Source organism: Equus przewalskii, chromosome 11, assembly GCF_037783145.1.
Source record: "Equus przewalskii isolate Varuska chromosome 11, EquPr2, whole genome shotgun sequence".
Taxonomy (NCBI): Eukaryota; Metazoa; Chordata; class Mammalia; order Perissodactyla; family Equidae; genus Equus; species Equus przewalskii.
Window position 1 is genome coordinate 16364092 of NC_091841.1, and position 25236 is coordinate 16389327.

At 37.3% G+C, this 25236-nt stretch overlaps 1 protein-coding gene across 1 annotated transcript; it reads left to right on the forward strand.

The window, feature by feature from the left end:
• The first annotated feature begins 785 nt into the window (after positions 1-785).
• LOC103541590 (olfactory receptor 5T1-like) lies at positions 786-1778 on the forward strand. The gene has a single exon (XM_008508431.1). The coding sequence runs from the start codon at positions 786-788 to the stop codon at positions 1776-1778; it is 993 nt and encodes a 330-aa protein (XP_008506653.1).
• The last annotated feature ends 23458 nt before the right edge of the window (positions 1779-25236 follow it).

Here is a 25236-nt window from a genome sequence, read left to right on the forward strand (position 1 = left end):
CCTAAATGGAGAGTTTAATGATATGTGTATTAAGAATGAAAACCAAAAACAAAACCAATGCTCTGTTACTGTTTGCTTGCAGGTGCCTCTTCCCCTAGAATAACACCTGCCATCTGTTCTAGTGTTCCAGAAGTGTTAATAGAATGGGATCACAGACAAAAAAGAAGATATACAATGTTTTGGTGAGAAAAGGGTACCCCATATGACAAATTAAAAGGTAAGTCTAACTTTTTCCATTTTCTTGTCATCTGGGAACATTTAAAATAATTTTTACGCTGTTCTTCTCATTTAAATACAATCAATTTTCTGATATAATTATGGTTCCTCTCATTTAAAAAATTTTGGACGTTAAAGAAAGGCATTTGATACACACTGTAGAAAGTCTAGGATTTGTACTCAGATGCATACTTTCTTATATAATATTTTTGCATTTAAAAATTCTTATATTCATTCACCTTTGCGAATTTTAATTCAAAAAGAATTCAGTATGAAACCAAATGATAGTAAATTTGAAAGAAAATAAACTGGAAATTAAACAACATAAATTAGCATGTTTTTAACATGGCAAATTTAGCCAATCACTTAGTAAAATAATCTGTTTAATTTAACGGGGTAATGCATTCACTTTACCTGACTGCAGTCACAAGACCCAACTGCTTCGTCATCACCTATTCCTTCACTGCCAAGGATTCTAATATGCCCTTCTAAGAAACAAACAAGACGATAAAACAGAGTGGGTTCTATTTTCAAAAATATTGCTCTAAAACCTATAAATAAAAGCTGAAATGTCGGAGTTGACACCAGATTTAGATTTATACAGGATTCAGATGAAAAATGTGACTGAAGTCACCATGTTTATATTGGTGGGCTTCACAGATGATTTTGAGGTACAAGTCTCCCTATTTTGGCTCTTTCTAGCAATCTATCTTTTCACTGTGGTAGGAAATTTGGGACTGGTTGCATTGGTAATTGGGGACTCCCAGCTCCACAACCCTATGTACTGTTTTCTGAGTATTTTATCATTCTTGGATGCCTGCTATTCTTCAGCTGTGACCCCCAAAATGTTGGTCAATTTCCTGTCAGATAATAGAGCCATTTCATTCCTTGGATGTGCAGCACAGATGTTTCTCTTTGTTACATTTGGGACCACAGAATGCTTTCTCCTGGCTTCAATGGCATATGATCGCTATGTAGCAATCTACAACCCTCTGCTGTATTCAGCTATCATGTCAACCAGGGTCTACTTGCCGCTTATCATTGCTTCTTATTTTGGTGGCATTTTACATGCTTCTTTACATACCGGAGCCACATTTAGTCTATCTTTCTGTGCATCCAATGAAATTAGACATGTCTTTTGTGATATTCCTCCTCTCCTTGCTATTTCTTGTTCTGACACTCACACAAACCAGCTTCTACTCTTCTACTTTGTGGGCTCTATTGAGATAGTCACTATCCTGATTGTCCTGGTCTCCTACGGTTTCATTCTTGTGGCAATTCTGAAGATTCATTCTGTTGAAGGGAGACAAAAAGCCTTTTCTACATGTGGCTCTCACCTCACTGGAGTGTCAATTTATCATGGAACAATCCTTTTCATGTATGTGAGACCAAGTTCCAGCTATACTTTCGACCATGACATGATAGTGTCAATATTTTACACCATTGTGATTCCCATGCTGAATCCCATCATCTACAGTTTAAGAAACAGAGATGTAAAAGATGCAATGAAGAGAGCGTTTGGTAAAAACGGATGTATCAATAAAGTATATTTTTCACACTAACCATTAAATTGAAACAAATTAAGAATAATGTTCATTGTCTCAATATCAAAATGATAAAAATGTTTTGTTTAGTGTATTAGCATCTTTCAATCTTTCTAGACATATTTACATAAAGATAATAGTCATACCTCAACCTGTGCAGTTTTCATACATGCAGGAAAACTGTCATCCATTTATTTCTTACTTAATTCACTCTCAGATATATACACACATACATACATATACAACCATATGTACATATGTACCTGTATGCGGATACTGATTGTGTTATTTTGTTAGGGCTGCCATATAACAAACTACCAGAGACTGGTGATTTAAACAACAGAAATGTGTTTCTCACTGTTCTGGAATCTAGAAGTCTGAGGTCAAGGTGAAGGCAAGGTTGGTTTCTTCTGAGGCCTTTCTCCTTCCCTTGTAGATGGCTGTCTTCACATCATCATTCTTCCATGTGTTTCTTGTCCTAATTCCTCTTCTTATATGGACTCCAGTCATATTGGATTAGGGTCCACTCTAAAAGGACTTCATTTTAAGTTAATTATCTCCAAAAAGTCCCTATTGCCAAATACATTCACCTTCTGAGGTAGAGATGAGGTTAATATGTCACCATATGATATTTGAATATATTAGATGGATATTTACACACACACACAGATCACATAGGCACACAGTATTTACTTTAAAATGTACAGTATTAACTTTCATCTTATATGACAAATTGAATAGGTTTCAATAGTTGAAAATATTAGTAACTTTGTAATTATACCTGACTAGTTTAAACAAATACCACCTAATTAATAGCAAAACCATGGCTCACATATTAGCATACCCCTTTCCATGGAATCATTGGTTTGGATTCCAGTTCACTGCACTCTGCTCCATCCTTAGGTCAATGCATTGGCGGCAATCTAATCATGTCTGCTGGTTCAGAGACTATAGAGAATGTGTTCAAATTCCTGGTGTCGTTACCATGCTGTTCCTGAGGGTGAATTTCTCCGTCACAGAATACAGAGAGTAGACATTAGAATTTATGAAGATGATACTTAAACTCAAAAATGACAAAAAACACAGGCACAATTAACTGACTGGCAGATTGGGCTCTTTCCAAACTAAACTCCAGCCGTCTTGGGGGATTTACCTACAGGTCTGGTCCTGACTCAGCTTGGGCTGTTTTCCTTTGACTCCTACCCCTCTGTGATTCCCTTGCAGAAGCCACCTTTCCTCTGCATCCAGGCCCAATTAACAAAGTACAGAGAAGACAGTCTGTACTATGCTTATGTTTAGCCCTGCTTCAAGGAGACCTCATTTTCAGTACAAACATTTGTCTCCTTCAAAGTTAACTATATGTGATTGTGTTTTTCCTTTCTTCCTTTTGTTATCCTTAATATTTTTTAATGTAAAATCCTTTGGGGCTGGCCCCATGGCCGAGTGGTTAAGTTCACACGCTCACTGCAGGTGGTCCAGTGTTTCATTGGTTCGAATCCTGGGCACAGACATGGCACTGCTCCTCAAACCATGTTGAGGCAGCGTCCCACGTGCCACGACTAGAAGGACCCACAACAAAGAATATACAACTATGTATTGGGGGGCTTTGGGGAGAAAAAGGAAAAAAATAAAATCTTTAAAAAAAAATCCTTTTAGTTACAATAAGACAATCTCTCAAAACATAACCTAAGGACTTTTCCCTAAAGTGGGGTTATTATATTTAAATAAGACCTCAACAAAACAAATAAAGAGTATCTCTTACACAATATATTACCTTCACAATTTTTCTGAAATTATTTTTCCTATTTGGAAGGCTGTCTACACTGCTATTCATGTCATTCCTTCCATTTAATGTCTCTTCCTAGTGATGATCTCTTTGACTGTATTGTGATAATTGCAATGCACCTACTTTGCATCTCTCCTATTTCTTTTTTCTTGAATGCATCCATTGCACGTATCATTATTTCAGGTAATATGCATTTCAATTTATATTTGATTTATTGTCTAACCTATTTTCCAAAGTGTAGTATAATATCTGACATATATTAGTTACTCAATAAATATTCTCTAAATTAATGAATGTTATAGGTAGGAAATCATCAAAAGCCATTTAATTCAATTAAGAGACACATGAAACAAATAGAACATTTTTTATTTAAATATTAGTTATTGTTTAGATTTTCTAGTTTAATTTTTTCCCTTTTAAATTTTTCCTCTTCTTTCTATTGGTCTATTTACTGTTCTTTTCTAGCTTTCTGAATTGGATATGGTTTTCCCAATGAACACTGCGTCAATGTCAACTCACAAATTTTATGTCATACTTCCATTATCAATATTTCTGATGTTTTTCCTTATTTCTCTTTGACCCAGTAGTAGTTTAATAAGTTATTTTTAAATGTCTAAATGGAATAGTTTGAGAGTTTTTAAAAATGTATTATTTGTTGCTAAACAAAATGCAATTTTTAAATTATCTTTATTCAGATATAGTTTTCACTAACAAGGAAGTTTTCATAAATGCTGCACATACACTTGAAAAGATAATTTTATTTGTGGTCAAATTTTAATACTTAGTTATAAAAATAATACTGAATGTACAGTTTAATATTTTTATGCTAATTAACGTTTTCTTGGCTGAAATTGTTTCATAGATGTGTGCTAGATTGTTCTGTTTGAATGCTTCTATTTCTATCTTTGCTTCTCTATGAAAAGCTTCCTGCTTTGAGATATTTGTTGATTGCTATCATTACTATTTGCATAAATAACAATCATTGCCAAGTATCCATTGTGAATTAAAATCTATTATTATAAAGTATCCTTTTATTTTGATGCTTTTCCTGCATTTTATATTTCCTAATATTAAAATTACAACTAATGGTCTTTTTTCATGTATATTGCCTAAATGTATATGTGCCGATTCTTTTATTTTCACCTGTCTGAAATACTTTGTACTATATTTGACTTTCGTGAAATAATGCTTAAAGTCTTTTCTCTTTAAAGCTATGTAGGTACGTTTAAAATTATTGCTCATCACATATTTAGTCTTGCCTTTGTCATGATGTTTGTGTTAGAAATATGTGTCACACACACAGATTTTACAGTCATACACACACACACACACAGACATATGTGGAGTCTTTCCCTTTGTGGTCTGTCTTCATTACCCTCTGTGCCATTATTATTTTAGAATATTTTTGGTTTTTAGGAATGTATTGAGTTTTATAAATTGCCCTTATATTATCCCTCTTGTCCCTTCCTTTTTAGATACAGTCTCTTGGTTTCCAAATATGAGAAATATTGATGTTAACAATGAACAGTTCAACTTCATTTGCCTACTTTTTTGTTTGTTTTTTGAGGAAGATTAGCCCTGAGCTAACATCTGCAACCAATCCTCTTTTTGCTGAGGAAGACTGGCCCTAAGCTAACATCTGTGCCCATCTTCCTTTACTTTATATGTGGGACGCCTGCCACAGCATGACTTGACAAGCAGTGTGCAGGTCTGCACCTGGAATCTGAACTGGCAAACCCCAGGCTGCCGAATTGGAACATGCGAACCCAAGCACTGTGCCACCAGGCTGGCCCCTTCATTTGCCTACTTTTAATTCTGTATTTATATTTGTCTTTGTTGAGTTCCCTCATTCCTATTTTATCTTGGCGGATATATTGCTATTGAAAAATGTGATGTTAACCTCTTTTGGTAGCCCTTAAAAGTAACAAGATCTTTTAGTCTGAATTCAGTATGGGAAACATTAACTTTAATATATGTATATATAATTTAGTGCTGATCATTTCTTGGTAACTTATCTGGAAAGCACTGTATCTTTTCAGTTGTAAGTTTCAAACCTTTCATTTAAGGAAAAATAATCCTGATTATAGCTTTTGGTGTTTGCTTCTGTATCTTTGACTTCATTTTCTTTTTTGGCTTCTCAAATTGTGTGCCTGTTCTATCTTCTTTGCCTATATATTTTTCCTATTTTTTATTCTCTCACTCTATTTTTATGGCATCTATTCACTTTTATTTTTTTGAACAAAAGATACAGTGTGATTAATGATCCCACTGGATGGGATCTTTGCTTGGGACACACTGCAAGCAGGAATTTGGTTCTCCAAGATCTGAATGCTGGTTGCTGTAAGCCCCACCTCTCTTCTCTATCTGATCCCCAGCGGTTGAGCTATGCGGGTTCACACAGTGATTCCCATGAGGTGAGACCTGAGTGGGTCTTCTGGGAAGTGTCCTGCAAAGCTGAAGAAACTGGATGTCCACCTTGGGTTCTCTTTTTCTTACTGGAGAAACTCTAGGCCCAAGGAGGCCCTCTCAGTGCAGCACTGTGTTGCTTAGGGGGAGGGAAGATGCACTCAGAGTTAACCTGCTCATCTCATGGTTCTGAAGAGGTCTTTCTTGGTCTCTGCTGTCCAGGGAGGGATGTTTCAGCCTCACCTTTGGGTTCTGAGATTTACACAATGGTGTCTTGTCTATGGATAATTTCTAGCTGGTCTTCTTGTGAGGGGGATTAAAGTTGGGAAGAACTTATGTCATCTATTGGGAATTTTGAAAGGCCATTTCATTTAAAATGTCCAAAACGGAATTCTGATTATTCCCTGCTATTTTTGTTCTCCCACAGTCATTCATACCTCAGTAAATAGTAACTTGGCCTGATTGTTCAAGTCTATTATATATATTTTTTTAACTGAGGTATAATTGACATAGCATTATGTTAGTTTAGTTTCGGGTGTACAATGTAATGATTTGATATTTGTATATTTTGCAAAATGATCACCACGATAAGTACAGTTATCATCTGTCACCATACATAATTGTAAAAATGTTTTTCTTGTGATGAGAACTTTCAAGATCCACTCTCATAATTGCTTTCAAATATACAACACAGTACTATTAACTGCAGTCACCATTCTGTACATTACATCTCCATGACTTATTTCATAACTGGAAATTTGTATCTTTTGACGCCCTTCATCCAACCCCAACCCCCACCTCAGGCAACCACTAATCTGTTTTCTATATATACATGAGCATGGTTGTTGTTTTATTTTGTTTTAGATTCCACATATACGTTTAATCACATATTACATATCTTTTTGTGTCTGACTTTTCACTTTGATTATTCAAGTCTAAAACCTTGGTTATATCCTTGATTCCTCTCTTTCTGTCTTCTCCATCAAAACATCAGCAAATCTTGTTAGTTGTACCTTCAAAATTCATCCAGAGTCTGACCACTTCCTAAAATCTTCACTACTGCCATCCTGGCTCAAATCACAATCATCTCTTGACTGGATGTTATGATGGTTTCTCAACTGATTTTCTTATATTCCTCTCTTCTTTTTTCGAGATAGCAGAGAAAGATCTTGACAAGAGATGGCCTTTCTTATCTACTCTTATAAATAATATGCAGCAGTGTTCACTATCACCCTTAATCTATTTTATGTTTCTTCATAGGACTTATTGCTGTCTGACCTACATATAAAGCTTTATTTGCTTATTGTTTGTCTCCACCTCCATTATGTCCTGGTGGCGATATGAAGGATGTAACCTCCATGAGTCTAGGGGGTTTGTATTTTCTCATCCAAATCTCCAGCACCTAAAACAGTACTTGGCACAAAAAGACCCAATACTATTGGTCAAATGAATATGTGAATGAATGAATGGATGAATGATATCTCTTTCTGAGGAAGTTCTCACTAGATTCCATTATTATCACTACTGTTAATATTGATGGAGAGGATAAGGCACTGGGAGACTAAGTGACTTATACATGAATCCATGAGCGTTAGATGGAAGGTACAATGGAGATAGTCAGGCCCAATTCTGTCATTTTATATAGAAGTGGAAACAGGAGAGGGTGAGAAGAGGAGAATTGAAATTACATAGCTAAAGTCAGATGGTCAATCAGTTACTGAACCAGAGCTAGTGGGCAGGTATCCTGACTCCCTGTCCAATCCTTGTCTTCTTCTCTATTTTTGCTCCTTTTCAGTCTTATTAGTCCAGTCTGGAAAAAGTTCCTTTTATGTCTTTCCCTCCAATTTCTTCCTTTACTATCTCATTATTGAATGCAAAAACTTTCTGGAAATCTCATCAAACTAATTGAAACATATTTTGGATCTTTCCTTAAGTCATAGCTTATCTGTCAAAGTTTCACCTTAGAGAAAGGAAATTCCATGGGGAAGTTGTTCCCTTGATTATAGTGTGTGGCTTAATTTATTTTAAATGGTTCAAGGAGCTAAGCAGTTAATCATAACCCTTGCACTTTCAGTGGATGGATAGCTTTTCTACATGAAAATCAGGATCTTAAAATCCCTTATTTTTCTGCTTTCTCTGGCATTTGTTTATTTCTTAGGTAATCTAAATCAAATATCAAGCCATATCCAGATGCCTTGAATTTTCTTTTATTTTTTATTTATCTTAGACATCATCTCCTTTGTTTTCTCTTTTCTTTTTGTGAGGAAGATTCACCTTGCATTAACACTCGTTGCCAATCCTCCTCTACGTTGTTTTTGGGGTTCCTCCACATCACGGCCAATGAATGGAGCAGGTCCACACCTGGGATCCGAACTCACAACCCTAGGCAGTCAAAGCAAAGCATGTGGAGCTTTAGCCACTTGGCCAAGGGGTCAGTCCTACTTTGTTTTCCTAAAGCTTCCAGGAATATTTGTGATTTGTTGTTGGGGATTCAAGGTCTGATCCTTGAATCCAGTAGCAACTGCCATCCAGTACCATCAGAAGGCAGCCTAGTGTTGTTGAAAGATGACTGATTTCTGAGTTATTAACATGGCAGATGACTAGCGTGAGGCTTTGGGAATCCAATTACCCTCTCAGCCTCTATCACTTTATCTATAAATAAAGGAGATTAGCGCACAAGGTCTCGAAATCTTTTCAGCACCACTCTTAGATGAGTGTGACCTGGGCTTTGCTCATTGGAGGCCTTCAGTGAAAAATCAGCCAGGTGGGTAATATTAGCCAAAGCATCTTGCTTGTCCAGGGACCAGGGTTCCTAGAAAGAAACCCAATGCTCCATCCCATCCCAGTTTTCCCAGACTGGATCATCTCCTTGAGTAATCATCTATTCCAGCAGAGTGGTTAACTTCATGCTGAATTGGAGGCACTTGAGTGCATTTTAGATTCTGATTCAATTCCTTATTCTAAGGCAGAATAAAACTACACCATATGTTCTCACCTAAAGATAGATGACATGGCTAGAAGTAAGGTGCAAAGTCTCTAAGCAGCAATAGGACATTGGGCAAGTCAGTTCCTGTCTTTGAACCACAAGGATTCATTTGCAAAATCAGCTGTATGGGTTTGAAGATTTTTTTTTTGGAGTATTGAATTTGATTTATATATTTTTTATTGTGATAACATTATGCCAAACACAAAATTTGATGAATTTAAATTCCTTTACAATTTTGGGATTTTATGAGATACCATTTGAGAATTACAAAGTGAGAGCACATGATTGGGAATGACATTCCATTACTTCACACTGAAATCAATCACTTTGGCATCTCAAGCTCTCACATATTATCTGATCATTGTCTGCAGTCTATCATTATGCTCTGGTCCAGGGTCCAGCAGGTTACCTGATGTAGAGTCCCTGTGCTCAAATGTTGATTTAGGGCTTTTACATACTAGTCAAATTTCCTTTCCATGATTCTCAATGAGGCTGCATTGTGGGAAGAGAGGAGGTATTTCTTACCAGCTCATTGGGAGAGATAGTGAGAATGGGTGAGGGGTGGGATAGCAAAGAGAGGAATAAATACAGAAAGGCAGAGATGACAGAAATGGAAAAGGTGGTCTTCAAAGAGGTAGGCTATCAGGTATTCTTTCTCTTAGGGATGAAGGCTAGAAAAACTGGACTGTACATGATTCCTCTCTTATCTCTGAGTGATCTCTCAGATTGATCCTAAGACATTTCCCTTAGTTTCTTTAATGGATAAAAAAAGAATGAGTTCATATTGATATAAAAACATTCATCTTTGTCAGTGAATAAATACACTTAGGACTTCTAACAAAAGGGCATATTTAATTGTAACCCTTCACTTTTTTGTTACATACCTAGAAATTGTATAGAATAATAGGTGAAGAGCATAGCATCTGTGGTTAGGCTGCTTTGATTGAAATCCTGGCTCCACTGCTGTGCAGCCTTAGGCTCAGTAATTCACTTATCTGTGCTTCTCCTTCTTCATATTTAAATAAAGGAATGATAATAATGGTGCCCATATCACGGATTTGTTCTGAGAATTGAGTAAATTAATGTACATAGAACACTTGTAAAGTCTATGGCACATGGTATTGTTGAAATACTAGCTGTTATTATCAACCAAAATGCAATTATTAATAAATATTTGAGAAAAATATTAAAGGAATAATTTTGGATGCTGGGATAGTATATTTTTTAGTAGAAGATATAGACAGTCTTACAATTATAAAGAATCTGTTAATTGCAGTAAAAGAAGTATGATAAAATACTACAGAAGCATAAAGGAGAGAATACATTATTCCTATACTAGTCAGGTTCTTCATGCAATCTAGAAGGAAAGAATACTAAACACAGAGAAGATAGAAAGGATGGCTTGGGTTAGGAAACAGCTGTATAATGTTCACTTGGGGAATGACAATAAGAGTGCAAAGATAGGCAAAGTCCAGTTCAAGAAGGATCTGGAATTCATGCCAAGAATATTGGAATTTATGCTGTAGGTGATGGAGAGATGTTGATAGGTTTTATACAGAGAAGGGACATGATCAGATTTACATTTAAGGATAATCACCAATGTATTTACAATGCTCAGAGAAGAGAGGATTCATATGTGTTGGAGTATTAAAGACAAGCTTCGTTGAACACACAATACTTAAATTGGGTTTGGAAGATGGGTAGAGTTGAAGGGGAGAGGACATTTCCAGTGAAGGGAGGCTCAATAGTGGGAATGAGCAGGGCAGGCTTGGGGGATGTGGAGATGACCCTGAGTTAAATAGAGGTGAGGCGAAGTTTAGTGGATAGAAGGGTGATTGTGGAGGAGGCTCTGTCTGGGAAGGTCTTTAAAAATGAGTCAAAGGAGTTCCTATTTGCCCTGGTTAGCCCAAGCAGAGGAGGGTCATAGGAAAGAAGGGCCAGGAAACAATTTTCTGGCTGCAGGTGCAGCATGAATGTGACAGGAACATCTGGAGACTAAGGTGCTTTTGTAATTTAGGCATCAGCTGACAGTATGTGAAGAAGCTGGTGGCAGCAAGAATGGTGAGAAAATGCCCACAGGAGAGAAGGTTTAAAGATAAAATTAATGGGATGGGGTGATGACTGGGTATGGGAAAAAGGGAATGTGGGTCATATATGACATCAAGGTTACAGCCTGGGCAGCTTGGACAGTGATTGTGGCATCGCAGGATCTTCCAGGTCACACTTGCCTGTAGGTCTCCTTCTACTCCATAGCTTTGTCTCATCAGCTGCCACCCTAATCTCTGTCTGAATCTTTTCCTTTGGCTCCTGAGTGAGGATGTGATTCTTGAGTCTCAGAACCTTTTTTAATCATTCAGCTACTTGATTTTCCAAGGTGCTGAGATTGTTCCAGATATTCCTAGTGATTCTGCTTTCCTGGCATCCACAACACTGATCCTATAAGAAAGGGAACCACACTGATGAATTTAGGAATTTTGCTTGTTTTAGGTCATAGGTATCAATAATTTCTCTCCTGCACCCACTTTCTTGGAAACTTTAACTCTTAGGTAGACAATTTCTTTCTGTTTCTATGAAAGGCTGATCCCTTTTTCTTCTGCAAATGGCCATCTCTCTTCTTTTTTGTCCCATAGCAGAGAATTTATGTCCCAATAAATTAAATTGCTATCCTATTTGGGTAGACAGTCCTACAACAGCTTTGATGGATATTCAGGTTGTTATAGTTTTTTTTTTTCCTCTTATAAACCCATTGCAGGATCCACCATTTTGGGGTTTGAGTAAACTTAATAGATATATCATTTCCCTATATGAATGCTTGACTAATTCAGAATCAAGGCATAAGAATAAAGCATTTAGATGGGGGAAAAATATTACCTTTGTAACTGGAAAAGATGATAATGTAGATTGAGGTCTATAATCTGGTGCAAGTGGCCTTCTTTAAACTGAACTCCAGAATTAGGCAAAGGTACCCACCCGGTCATGGCAGCATTGGACCTACCTCACAGATTACCCTGGTCCATATCTTATAGAGATGGAGGTAGCTCCTGGGAAAGTACAGAAATTGTGCTCCCTTCAGCATCTCACTCCAAAAAAATGAGGAGAGAAGAAACGTCCATTTTTGCATTCCTAATTTCTCCTTCCAAATTCACTTTACCTCCCTTGTGACAGGATGGGGCTAGGAGTGTTATGTTGCTGTAGCTTCCTCCACATGAGAGGAAACATCAGGAGTGGGGAAGTAATGCTCTCTTCTTAGCCTCTAAGTGGTAGTGTGCTGGTAAATGTTTAACAACTGGGTCTCCTGAAAAAAAAGCCCTGATTTGTAGTATTTTCTGATTTCCAACGTGCTTCCAGCAAAGCTGATTTCAAACTACCAATGTGACATAACTGAACATGGACATGAGAATAATGGGTTCAGCAGGTTCTCCTAAGCCAATCTGAGCTGGCTCCAACACGGCACTGCCTCCAAGTCTTATGTACTTAACCAGTGCCTCCTTGGAATATTTATCTGAGGCAGAACGCTGTATATATTTGATAGATTTTTTCAATATTCATCAGTCTGCTCTGCAGAATAGTTATGCTGATCTCCACTCCCATAACTGAATGTTAAGACTGTTTGTATTCTCACTTTTGCCAACTCTGCAAGTATCAATCTTTTACTTATAGTTAAAAGTAGTATTTTTTATGTTTTATGAGCACTTATTTAATTATTAGTGAGATAAAGTCCATTCATATGTATATTGATCTTTTTACTTATTCTTTTGTGAATTGCCTGTTTATATTCTTTGTCCACTTTCTATTTGGATACATATATATTTCTTAGAGATTTAGAAGAGTATTTTTATGTTGAGTTTAAGCCTTTTCATGTATATTTTAAGTATTTTTCCCACAGCTCCATTTGTGTAACAACTTTGTTTATGCCTTTTCGTTGTTCAAAAGTTTTAGATTCTTTGTGTAGTCAAATTCTAGCATTTATGAAGGACTTCTAATGGCCTATCTCCAAATTATGATCATTTTCACTAATTTTCTTTCTAGTTTTTTAATGGTTTTAATTTTTACTTCTAGATGCTTAAGAACTTATTTTGATGTAAGAAACAAGTTGGGCATCAAATTTAATTGGTTCCAAATGGTGAACCAATTGTCTTAACATCATCTTTTGAATAATCTACCTTATTTCTACTTTTATATGATAAATTGTCATGTATAATTATGTCAGTTTCTGAGATTTATATAATTATCTATTCCTGAACCAATATCAAAGTGCTTTAACTATAACCACCTAAACATCTGTGTCTGAAGGACAAATTTGCATCGCTAACCTTCCTTTAGTATGTTTACACGTGTTTTAGAAAATTTTCTTGAAGATGAACTTCAGAATAGCTATGTTAAATTATAAAGAAAAATTCCACTGGATTTTCATTGAGGATGCACTCAATTTGTAGATAAATTTAGGGATAGTTGAAATCTTTATTATGTAGCATAATGCTACTTAAAAACATTACTTTGTAACATATTTTGTGGTGACTATAAGAATGCATTTCCATTTATACATAGATTCCTTTATGTTCTCTGGTAGGGTTTTTATCTGTATATTTATTTGTATAAAATATTTATCTGTATAAATATTTCATCTTTGATTATTCTTTAAAATTTTTTTTTGAGGAATATTAACCCTGAGCTAGCATCTGCTGCCAATCTTCCTCTTTTTACTGAGGAAGACTGGCCCTGAGCTAACATCCTTGCCCATCTTCCTCTACTTTATGTGTGGGACGCCTACCACAGCATGGCTTTCCAAGTGGTGCCATGTCTGCACCCAGGATCTGTCCCGGCGAACCCCAGGCCGCTGAAGTGGAACGTGCACGCTTAACTGCTGCGCCACTGGGCCAGCCACGAATTGTAAATTTTTCTTTTTTTGTGACAAAGATTTGCCCTGAGTGAACATATGTTGTCAATCTTCCTCTTTTTGCTTGAGGAAGATTGTCACTGAGGTAACGTCTGTGGCATTCTTCCTCTATTTTATATGTGGGATGGTGTCACAGCATGGCTTGATGAGTGGTGTGTAGGGCTGTGCCCAGGATCTAAACCTGCAAATCCGAGGCCACTGAAGCAAACCATGTGAACTTAACCACTATGCCATCAGGCTGGCCCCAATATTTCACATGTTAAAGCTTTTAATTTAAAAAAGTCTTGGTTTTATAAATGCAATATTTTCTAACTAGTAGTTGTATTTTGAACTTCTTGTTGTTTTTAGTGATTTTCAGTTCCACTTTTGCTTTTCCTTAAGTTGACATCGTAAGGAATTTTGCTTACAAGAAACAGAAACCTATTCAAACTAACTTAGGGAAAAAGGAGCATTTATGTGAGGAATAAGAGACTTTCTCTGGTCTCCAATTACGCTGGCTAGGAATTAGAAAGTGAAGGATCAAGGATACTCTCTGTATCTGAGGGGCCATGACCTCTTTATCTACAATTTTCTTGCTCCAGAAGACCAGTTTCTTAATTTTTAAAGGTTCAATGACTATTTATTTCCCAAATTCTTCATATGTCCTTACCTGAGGAATTCTGATACACACTGGGTTTTTTTCCATCTATCCACACAACTGGCTGTTATTTTTTCTGTAAATTCTGGTCCTTGCAGTTCATGTGCATCTTTACTTTTTTAAAATTATTTTTCTTGAAAATTTCAGTATGATATTAAAGATAAACAGAAAAGCAATGAAGATAAAATTTATAGCAGACAATCAAAGTGTTCATACTTTTTCTTCATTATTTCTCATAGAATATGTATGATGAAAAAAAATTATTAATTGGCACCTTAACATAGAAAATATTGTTTTGAATCACATGACATTGTTAGCTTGAGTGTGTGTTGTGGTCTGTATTTCTTCTCTATAGCGGAGGGGGCATATAGATGTATAAGAGGTGCTCATTAAGTATCTGTTCCAGGGGAGTAACCTATAGAGAAATCCTCACTCTTGTTATCTTATACTTTGCTGCTGACTACCAACCTGGAACCCAAACAAGCAGGCTTACCAGCCACATCAATACTCTAGCGAACAAGCTCTGTGAGTTCAGCATTGCTCAGTAGTTCTATTTGTGGGGCAAGAGGTATATATGTAATAGTGAAATGATGGGGGCAAACTTTTAAATTGAATTCTCTCCAAAGTGTTTCAATATTTGTCATATAAACATAGTTATTGAAGCTGCAGGACTAGTGAAGGAAACTGACATAAGTTGAGAGCTGATATTACCAAGTGAAGAAAACAGTGCAGAAGACATTTTGGAAAGGGAAGAATTGTCAGTGGGAAGATGATCCCCTGAGGCAGAGATGAAGGAAAGAAGGAATTTTTTTGAGGAAGATTGGCCCTAAGCTAACATCCACTGCCAATCCTGCTCTTTTTTGCTGAGGAAGATTGTCCCTGAGCTAACATCTGTGCCAATCTTCTTCAATTTTATATGTGAGGAACCTGTGACAGCATGGTTTGATAAGCAGTGCATAGGTCTGCACCCAGGATCTGAACCAGTGAACCTTGGGCCATGGAAGTGGAGCACATGAACTTAACTGCTACACCACTGGGCTGGCCCCAGAAAGAAGAAATTTAGGAGCAGAAGCATGTCATGGGGATTCCCAAATAAGAGAGAGTATTACAAATGCCATGAAGATAATAAAAATGTGTGTCATGAACTTGATTGGCCTTCAAATTCAGAATATTTTGTGCTGAATTAGAAAGAACCCTGGAGTGAAGTGAGAAATTCTGGTTCTGAGTTCAAGAATCCACTACTTTCTGTGGGATCCTGGATAAATAATCATTCCTTGGAGTCTTCATTTTCTAATATGAGACTCTTGTTAGATTGCTAATATTTAATGCTGAGTGAGTACATATTGGCTAAATGAATGAGTTCATGATAAGTTTGTATGTAAATGGGTTTACACTGTCTAATGTGATATAAATGAAGCAAATTGCTTACAATTGGTGTTTTTCCTCTAAGATCAGGAACAAGACAAGGATGTCCACTCTTGCCATTTTTATTCAACATAGTATTGGAAGTCCTAGCCAGAGTAATTAGACAAGAAAAATAAATAAATGTCATCCAAATTGGAAAGGGAGAAGTAAAATTGTCCCTATGTACAGATAACATGATATTATATATAGAAAACTCTAAAGACTACATCAAAAGACTGTTGGAACTAATAAAAAATTCAGTACAGTTGCAGGATACAAAATTGATATAAAAATCTGTTGCATTTCTGTACACCAATAACAAACTGTCTGAAAGAGAAATTAAGAAAACAGTCTCATTTATAATTTCAGAAAAAGGACTGAAATACCTTGAAATAAATTTAACCAAGTAGGTGAAGAACTGTACATTGAGAACTATAGCCCATTGTTGAAAAAAGTTGAAGAAAACAGATAAATGGTAAGATAGTCCATGTTTATGAATTGGGACAATTAATATTGTTCAAATGTCTATACTACCAAAGCAATCTATAGATTCAATATAATCTCTATCAAAATTACAAGAGCATTCTTCAAAAATGTAGAGCAAACAATCCTAAAATTTTTGTGGAGCCACAAATGATTCAGAATAGCCAAAGCAATCTGGAGAAAGATAAGCAAAGCTGGAGGAATCTCCCTCCCTGATTTCAAACTATATTACCAGGCTGAAGTAATCAAAACAGCATGGTTTTGGCATAAAAACAGACACACATATCATGGAAGAGAATATAAAGCTCAGAAATAAACACAAGCATATAGGGTCAACTGATTTACAACAAAAGAGTCAAAAATATACAATGGAGAAAGGACAATCTCTTCAATAAATGGTTTGGGAAATCTGGACAGCAACAGGCAAAATAGTGAAACTAGACCACACTTTTACACCATACACAAAAGTTATCTCAAAATGGAGTAAACATTTGAATGTAAGATCTGAAACCATAAAACTCCTAGAAGATAAGATACGGAAAATTTCCTTGACATCAGTCTTGGTGAACATTTTTTGGATTTTACGTCAAAAGAAAGGTAACAAAAGCAAAAATAAACAAGTAGGTCTATCTCAAACTAAAAAGCTTCTGCACAGCAAAGAAACCATCAACAAAATAAATAGAAACCTACCAAATGGGATAAAATATTTGCAAATCATATATCTGATAAGGGATCAATATCCAAAATATATAAAGAACTCATGTAACTCAAAACCCTGCAAAAAAATCTGATTAAAAAAAGGACAGATGATCTGAACAGACATTTTTCCAAAGAAAGCATACAGATGGCCAACAGGTACTTGAAAAGGGGCTCAACATCACTAATCATCAGTGAAATACAAATCAAAACCACCATGAGATATCACTTTACAGCTGTTAACATGGCTATTATCAAAAAGACAAGAAATACAAATATTGGAGGATGTTGAGAAAAGGGAACCCTCATGCACTGTTGGTTACAATGTAAATTGGTACAGCCACTATAGAAAACAGTATGAAATTCCCTCAAAAAGTTAAAAATAGAACTACCATATGATCCAGAAATTACACTTCTAAGTATTTTTCTAAAGGAAACAAAAACTAACTTGAAAAGATATCTGTGCGCCCAAGTTCATTGCAGTATTATTTATAATAGCCAAGACAAGTAAGCAACCTAAGTGTCTATCAATGATAAATGGAAAAGAAAATATAGTGTGTGTGTATATATATATACATACATACATATACAGTGAGATATTATTCATCCATAGCAAAGAAGGAAATCTTGTCATTTGTGACAATAAAGATGGACCTAGAGGGCATTAGCGAAATGTCAGACAAAGACAAATACTGTATGATCTCACTTAAATGTGGATTTCTTTGTTTTTGGTGAGAAAGATTCACCCGGAGCTAACATCCTTTGCCAATCTTCCTCTTTCTTTCTTTCTTTGCCTGAGGAAGATTAGCCCTGAGCTAACATGTGTGCCAATCTTCCTCTGTTTTGTGTGTGATTTGCCACTTCAGCATGGCTGATGAGTGGTGTAGGTCCACATCCAGGATCTGAACCCATGACCCTGGGCCACTGAAGCAGAGAACCTTAGTCCCTAAGGAAATCTCATTGAGTATCATGTCTTTAAATAACATTCATGTGTTTACGACATCAAATTTATAGCTCCAGTCCCTGAACTTTGATTAATATATTCAACTTCATGTCAACATCTCTATTAGTATTTTGAAAAGCAACTGTATTTAAAGTGTCAAAAACTGTACTCCTAATCTTTCCTCCTTCCCTTCTTCTCCGATAGTAATTCCAATCTCATAATGACAACTCTATTTTCATTATTTAAGTATACCTTGGAGGTATCCTTGATTTCTCTGTTTCTCTCACTTCTCTCAATCAAAATACCAGCAAATCTTGTTAATTCTAACTTCAAATTTATCCATAATCTGACCACTTCTTAAAATCTTCACTGCTACCATCCTGGCTCAAATCACAAACATCTCTTGACTGGATTATGGTGATGGTCTCCTAAAAGTTCCCCCTCCCCTTCCTTATTCTCAAGAGACAGACAGAGATCCTGACAAGAGGTGACCTTTCCTTACTGCCCTAACAAAATAATATCCAGCAGCATTCACTATCATCCTTAGCCTGTTTTATTTTTCTTCGATAGACTTACTACTGTCTGACATACATACCAGGTTTATTTTCTTATTGTCTTCTTCTACCTCCATTATCTTGTTGGGAATATGAAGAATATCAATACCATCTTGACCCTAGGGACTTTGTGTTTTTCACTGCCAAATATCCAGCACCCAGAACAGAGCTTGAGACATAATAGAATTCAATCCTGTTTGTTGAATGAATATATCAATAAATGAATGGATGCATGACATTTTCTGAGGAAGTTCTCACTAGATTGCATGATTATTACCTCTATCATCATTGATGGAGAGTCTAGGCACTGGTAGACTAAATGACTTACACATGAATCCATGAGTGTTATTTGTTTGGTGCAATGGAGATAGTCCAGTCCAATTCTGTCATTTTATACAGAAGTAGAAACAGGGGAAGGTGAGAAGTGGAAGGGACAGAGAGCGCATTTCTAGTGAAGGGAGGCTGTTGGTAGGAATGAGGAGGGTGGGCTTTTGGGAGGTGGAGATGACCCTGAGTTGAACAGAGGTGAGGAAAACCTGAGGGGCCAGCCCGGGGGCACAGCTGTTAAGTTCCCACGATCTGCTTTGGTGGTCCGGGGTTCACCAGTTTGGATCCCGGGTGAGGACATGGCACCGCTTGTCAAGCCATGCTGTGGCAGGCATCCCACAATATAAAGTAGAGGAAGATAGGCACGGATGTTAGCTCAAGACTAATCTTCCTCAAAAAAAAAAAGAAAACCTGAAAAACATTAGCATGTACAGAGTGACCAAATATGCATTTTGATTTTAGTCAACTATGGGGAAGAGAGCAAATGTTAACCTCTTCATATTTATTATTGTATTTTATTTTTTATAAAACTGTCCTAGGATGATGAATTTTAGTTTTTCTACATCTTTAGATACCACCAGGAAATCCCAAACTTCTGTAGTTCTTTGGTGCTGCCATCCTTAAAACCTAATCCCCCACAGAATTCATAGTTAGAAATGAGTTTCTATCTCATTACTACATTTTGTGTCAACTCTCTCATTCTATTTTCACTATCATTAAACATAATAAAATATATGATTACTTAGGTTCTTTAGATATTTATGCTTCCTTAATTTCTGTAAAGTTCATTATATAAATAAGGATATGGGTACCAATTAGAGATTTACCGAATGGCTGAAGAAACTTCTTTGCAAAGTACTCCCTGACCTGTTCCTGGGAATCCAAGCAAGCTTGACTGACCACTGTCACAGAGAGAATAAAGGTCATCCCTTTATCAGCTTGGATGGCCTCCGACTTCTCATGAAATTCAATAGCACCTTGGCTCTTGCTGTGTTCTGAACTGTCACTATCTCAGTCTGTTCAAACCTAACCTCATTAAAAATTCAAGCTATCACCATTCTCTTCATAAAACCATAGCCAGTTTCCCTGGGTTGGAATGAGTTATTTCCTCTCAAAACTGACTGTCCCTTGCTCATATGGACTGTTTCTTAGTGTGTTTAAGATTTTCTATTTTCTATTACTGATATTTCTGGGTATGTGTACCTTGAAGCCTACTTGAGGGCAGCTTGTTTCCCTTTCTGTTCTACTTCATTGGCTAGTATAATTTTATGTACATACTATGTCCTCAGCAAATGGGAGTTGAATACATGAATGGGAAATTAAATAAATTAATGGATAACAGGATATACAAATGCATTATTATCTGTGATGTCCAGGTCCTTACGTGACGGTGTGAAGAATAAAGAAGATCCTATAATAAATATGCCATCCTCAGAGAGTGAAACTCATGAATAAGCCTGAGCAGTGATGACAGAAGAAACAATGCTTAAAGACGTAATTTGGATGAACAACACTTTGTTAAACATTCTGTATGGAGAATCTGAGATTGTATTCACACCCAATATATTTTTGGTTTCTCACATCCCACCTTGATCCATGTAAGATCTGAGGAGGTAATGCCATGTTGGATTTTAGATGAGCTTATCCTAGTAGTATCAATCATAGCTCGTTCATAGCTGTCTCTGCTTTGAACAATGTTGAAAATTGAGCTACATTCCATGTCTTCATTGATCCATACTGCAAAGTGCATAGACTTCAGTCAGGGATCACCTGGACTGGAATCCCCACTCTATCAACGTCTACCTGTGCAAGCTTGGGTTCATTCACTTTATCTCTCAGAGTTAGTATGTTGTGGTACGTGGAAAGATTGTGGTATTTGGAAAAATAAATTTATGTTTTTCTTTTGAACCTGGCAAAGAGTTAGCCATTGATGATTATGTAGCTAGGAACTAAAAGTTTTTTACTTTTTGCAATTACTGATTACAGCTTTTAGCTCTGTAATCCACCTATTGGTAACTGTGCTGCTTAGGCATTATGATATATGATTCCCACTAGGTTCCTATAGATAACATCTCCCTGGAGCCTGGGTCACCATGGGAATGGGTGTGTGAGCTGTTTTTCAGGAATTAGAACTCTTTGACCACTTCAGGCTGATTGAGACCACCAACTCATGGACTAGACTGGTGCAGATGTCCTACAGGTGAAACTTTGATGTCAAGAAGCTAAACACTCCACGGTCAGATCATGCTAACACCACGATTTTGTGAACCTGGGTCCTGAAAAGAGGCATAGAGTCTTATTACGCTTGCACAGATCATCAATTACCTCACCTCTCCTCAGCTCCAATCATCTCTCTCCACATTTCAGACCACCTTGCCCCCTATCCCATAAATATCCCTGAGTCCCTCTTTTCGGGGAAGTGAATTTGAGGCTTATGCTCTCACTTCGTCTCATCACTGCCTTGAGATTAAACGCTCTCTCTGCTGCAATCTCGTCGACCCAGTGTTTGGCTTTCTGGAAGGCAGGCAAAAATGAACCTAATTCGGTAACACGTTTTCCCTCCCTATCAATGTGATCTTCTGGGATTCCCAGGAATTCTTTCTCCTTCATTTGGTGCCCCCATCTCATTCATATGATTATAATATCTGAAATTCCACTGGAGGAGCTTTATTTCATGTGAGTAGGACATTGCTAGAATGAAAATGACTCTGGGAGTTGAAATACAACAAAGCTATTATTAACCATCAATATCTTAATCTGAACAATTTTACAAAACCCTTCTCCTTCTAGACAGTTGTTACCTGGGTACTGAGGTATGGCTTAAACCATTCCAGCCTGTTGCCTCTTTTTGTATGGCTGTAAGCTAAAAATGGTTTTTGCATTTTTAAATGATTGAAAAAATAAAAATACAATACCATCTTGTGAAACATAAAAGTTTAAGAAATTCAAATGGTAGTGTCCATAAATAAGGTTTTATTTGACTACATCATGCTGATTATTTTACTTTTTATCTCTGGCTGCTCTTGTGGTACAGGGGCATAACTGAATAGTTATGACAGAGACTGTATAGTCTGCCAAGCCCAGAATATTTACTATGTAACCCTTTACAGAAAAAATTTGCTAACCTCTGGCTTAAGCTGTAAGAATATTTATTGCTTTCTCAGGAAGAAGTTTGAAGGTAGGTGGTTCCAGTGTTGTTTTGTTAATTCTGTGATGCCAGAGCACCTGGTTGGTGCCTCTTCAATTCTCTTGGCTGGCCCCTCATGGCTGCAAGATGGCTACAGCACCTCCAAGTATTATGTGCTCACAGGAGGGGAAAAATGGGCTCTCATTTTATTTTCCCAGAAACTCACCAGAACAATTCTATTTCTATTCTTATTGACCATAACTAGGTTACATCTATGCCTATAAGCAAAGGAGACTGAGACAGTAAGTAGTGGCAAAGAGAATAGGATTATATTATCATCTTAGACCAGGCACTGTTTCTTCTTGGCTGGGCTCATTGGTGCTTGAACAAATGTGGGGTTCTGTCATGTCTGCCACAAGGAGTTTTGGTGGATGCAATACTTTGGAGGGTAGTGAACCTGGGCATAGTTAGGTGGTTAAAGGATTTTAATCTGATGCCAGAGTGACAGGCTGAAACCCAGTTCAACCACTTAGTGACTGTACAACCTCAGGTAAATGACTGAAACTCTGTGATTCAATTTCCTTGGCATTGAAGTTTTGACCAGTTGCTAGAACCATTTTCCTTAATGTCTTAGTTTTCCTGTGAGGGCACCCTGTTTTAATTTCCCACTGAATGATAAAGGGGCTCCTGGGATTTAAGTGATCTTATGGAATTTAAAAAATGTTTTATTGCAAAAAATTTAATATATATATACAGATGTGGTCAAAGCAGACTAATGAACTCATATGTACCCAACATCCAGTTTCAACAATTATCAATTCAGGACAAATTTTATTTCATCTTACCAGGGCACCTCAACAATAGCACTATTGACATTTTGGGTCAGATAATTCTTTGCTGTTGGGAGCATTCCTGTGCATCGTAGGATGTGTCCTACCATCCCTGGCCTCTCCCCACTACATGCCAGAAGCACATCATCCCCTCCCAGGTTGTGACGATGAAAAAATTTCTCCAGAAATTGCCAAATGTCCTCTATGGGGCAAAATCACCCCCATTTGAGAACCACTGATCTATAACCACTTTCATACCAAAGGCAAGGAGAGGTACTATTTCAATTTTCTGACACTTATGGCCCATATTCCTTAGACCCATACTTTGAATGGTATCGTTTCATATAAAGCCATATCTTTGAGTTCGTGATAAGCAGGAGCTATATCTAATTGACCTCCATAAAATATAGGGCCCCTACAGAGTAAGGGCCCTGTGAACATTGGGTGAATTTAAATTTTTCACATCTCCTATTGATTTCTGAAGTTATGTTACCTATAAGGAAGTTTGCGACTTTAGTATCTAGGTCCCGCATCCCAGGAGGTAGTCAGCCTGATTAGGAGGAAAGGTATGGCTGTCTGGGGACCAATCTTCTCTCAATTGATCATCATAGCTTCCCCAGTGGTATCTCTCAAGTGGGGAGAACTCAAGGCTGAGCTTTCAGAATTTTATTTCTTTGTGGAACATTTGGGAGGCAAGTCCACTTTTCTCATGTATTAAATCAGGTGGAATAGACCCAGTGGTTTAGTCTCAGGATTCCCAAGCTTGAGGCTGCAGAGGGTGCAGCTCCTCCATCTGGTGACTCCTGAGAAGTGTGAACTTTGACTGGTAGCTGGGCCTCAGTGCTAACTGGGAAATCGGCATAAGCTGAGGGATAGTCTTAGGGCATTATTTGCATCTCTGTGGTCAGAACAGAAAAAGGAACCGTGATAACAGCAGAGCCAATTAAAAATTGGGGTGAGTTTTGTTTTGCGAGTATGTGCTTATTTTGCATGATTACAATTCTATTTTGAAAGCAATGGGAATTTTCCCATGAAGCACATGGGATTTTTCAAAGTGCTTTCTCATATGTCTGATCTTTGCCTGGGACAAGCACAGTGCTAGCCATGGATTCAGGGCTGGAGAAGGTGTGGTCTTAGTCCTTGGGGACCTTTGTTCTTGCAATATTTACTGACATCTACAATGTACCAAATACTGTGCTAAGAAGTCTAGGGCAGATGTATATCCACTCTTCATTTGTTCTATTTAGAATCATTGAATGCTATTTTGTGGAGGCACTTCAGTAAGCTCTGGAGATGTAGGGGTAGCAAGATATAATCTCTGTCCTCAGGAAGTTCACTTTTTAGTGGTGCAGATGGTCACATAAAAGAATTACCATTCAGTGTGAAAAGTACTGTGATTCCAAAATGTCCAGAAGAAGAGGGCCATGGACTCTAAGGGTCTGTGGATTTTGGGGAGGGATTTCTTGTCTCTGAGATGACTCCAATGTTGCACAGAGGATGTAAACTTATGTTCTCCTGGGATGGGCTGGGATTGGGATACATGGCACTTAACCTGTGAGGTCAGTATTATCTCCATGCTACAGTTTGGACCTTGAGACTCTGAAAGGTTAAAGAACATTCTAGATATCACATAAATATTACCTGAAGAAACCTGGATATAAACCCAGGAGTCCAGACTCTTAGCAGTGCTTTCTTGCATTTATGGATTCTTGGTAAAATTCCCCAGTTAACTTGAGAGTTTAAGGCTTGTCTTTGCCCTCTATTGTCTCTGTAATTGTAAATTTCATCAGTGATTTCCTTCTGGCTCATAATGTCCTTAATCACCCGAGCCTGTCCCCAATCCCTGAGGAAAGAAGCTTTGTGGCATGAGGGGATGTCATGTGCCTCTTAGCCTCAGGTGTCCTGGAGTCTCCCTGTACAAGGGGCTCTGTTCATATACAGAAATCTCAGTCCAGTTGGGCAAAGTACAACATGGACAAGAAAGTCTGCAGATCAGTCAGTGCACATTCTTGGTGATGCCCTGAAGTGTCAGAAGGATGGACCGTGGAGAAGCTTGCGTTGGAGCATGAGTGGGCACTTGGTTGGAGGAGTGATTTGTATTTCTGTAGCTACTGTGGAGCATATGATTGGAGCAAATGGAGGTATCAGTATGGAGAAGAATTGTACATGAATTGAGCTGGATTCTTAGAAAGGGACAACATCATCAAGTAACCAGGTCGAGAAGGAGAAAATTAGGAGGAGAAAGCAGAAATAAGAGGGGATGCTAAGAGTCAGGGAACATCTCTTCTGAAGACTGTGAAGGGAAGTGGAGAGGTGAGAATGCTATTCTGCAAACCAAGGATGAAAAGAGAGCAAATGGAAGTAGGATGAAGGAAAGCTGCAGGCAAAAGGTAAAAGCAT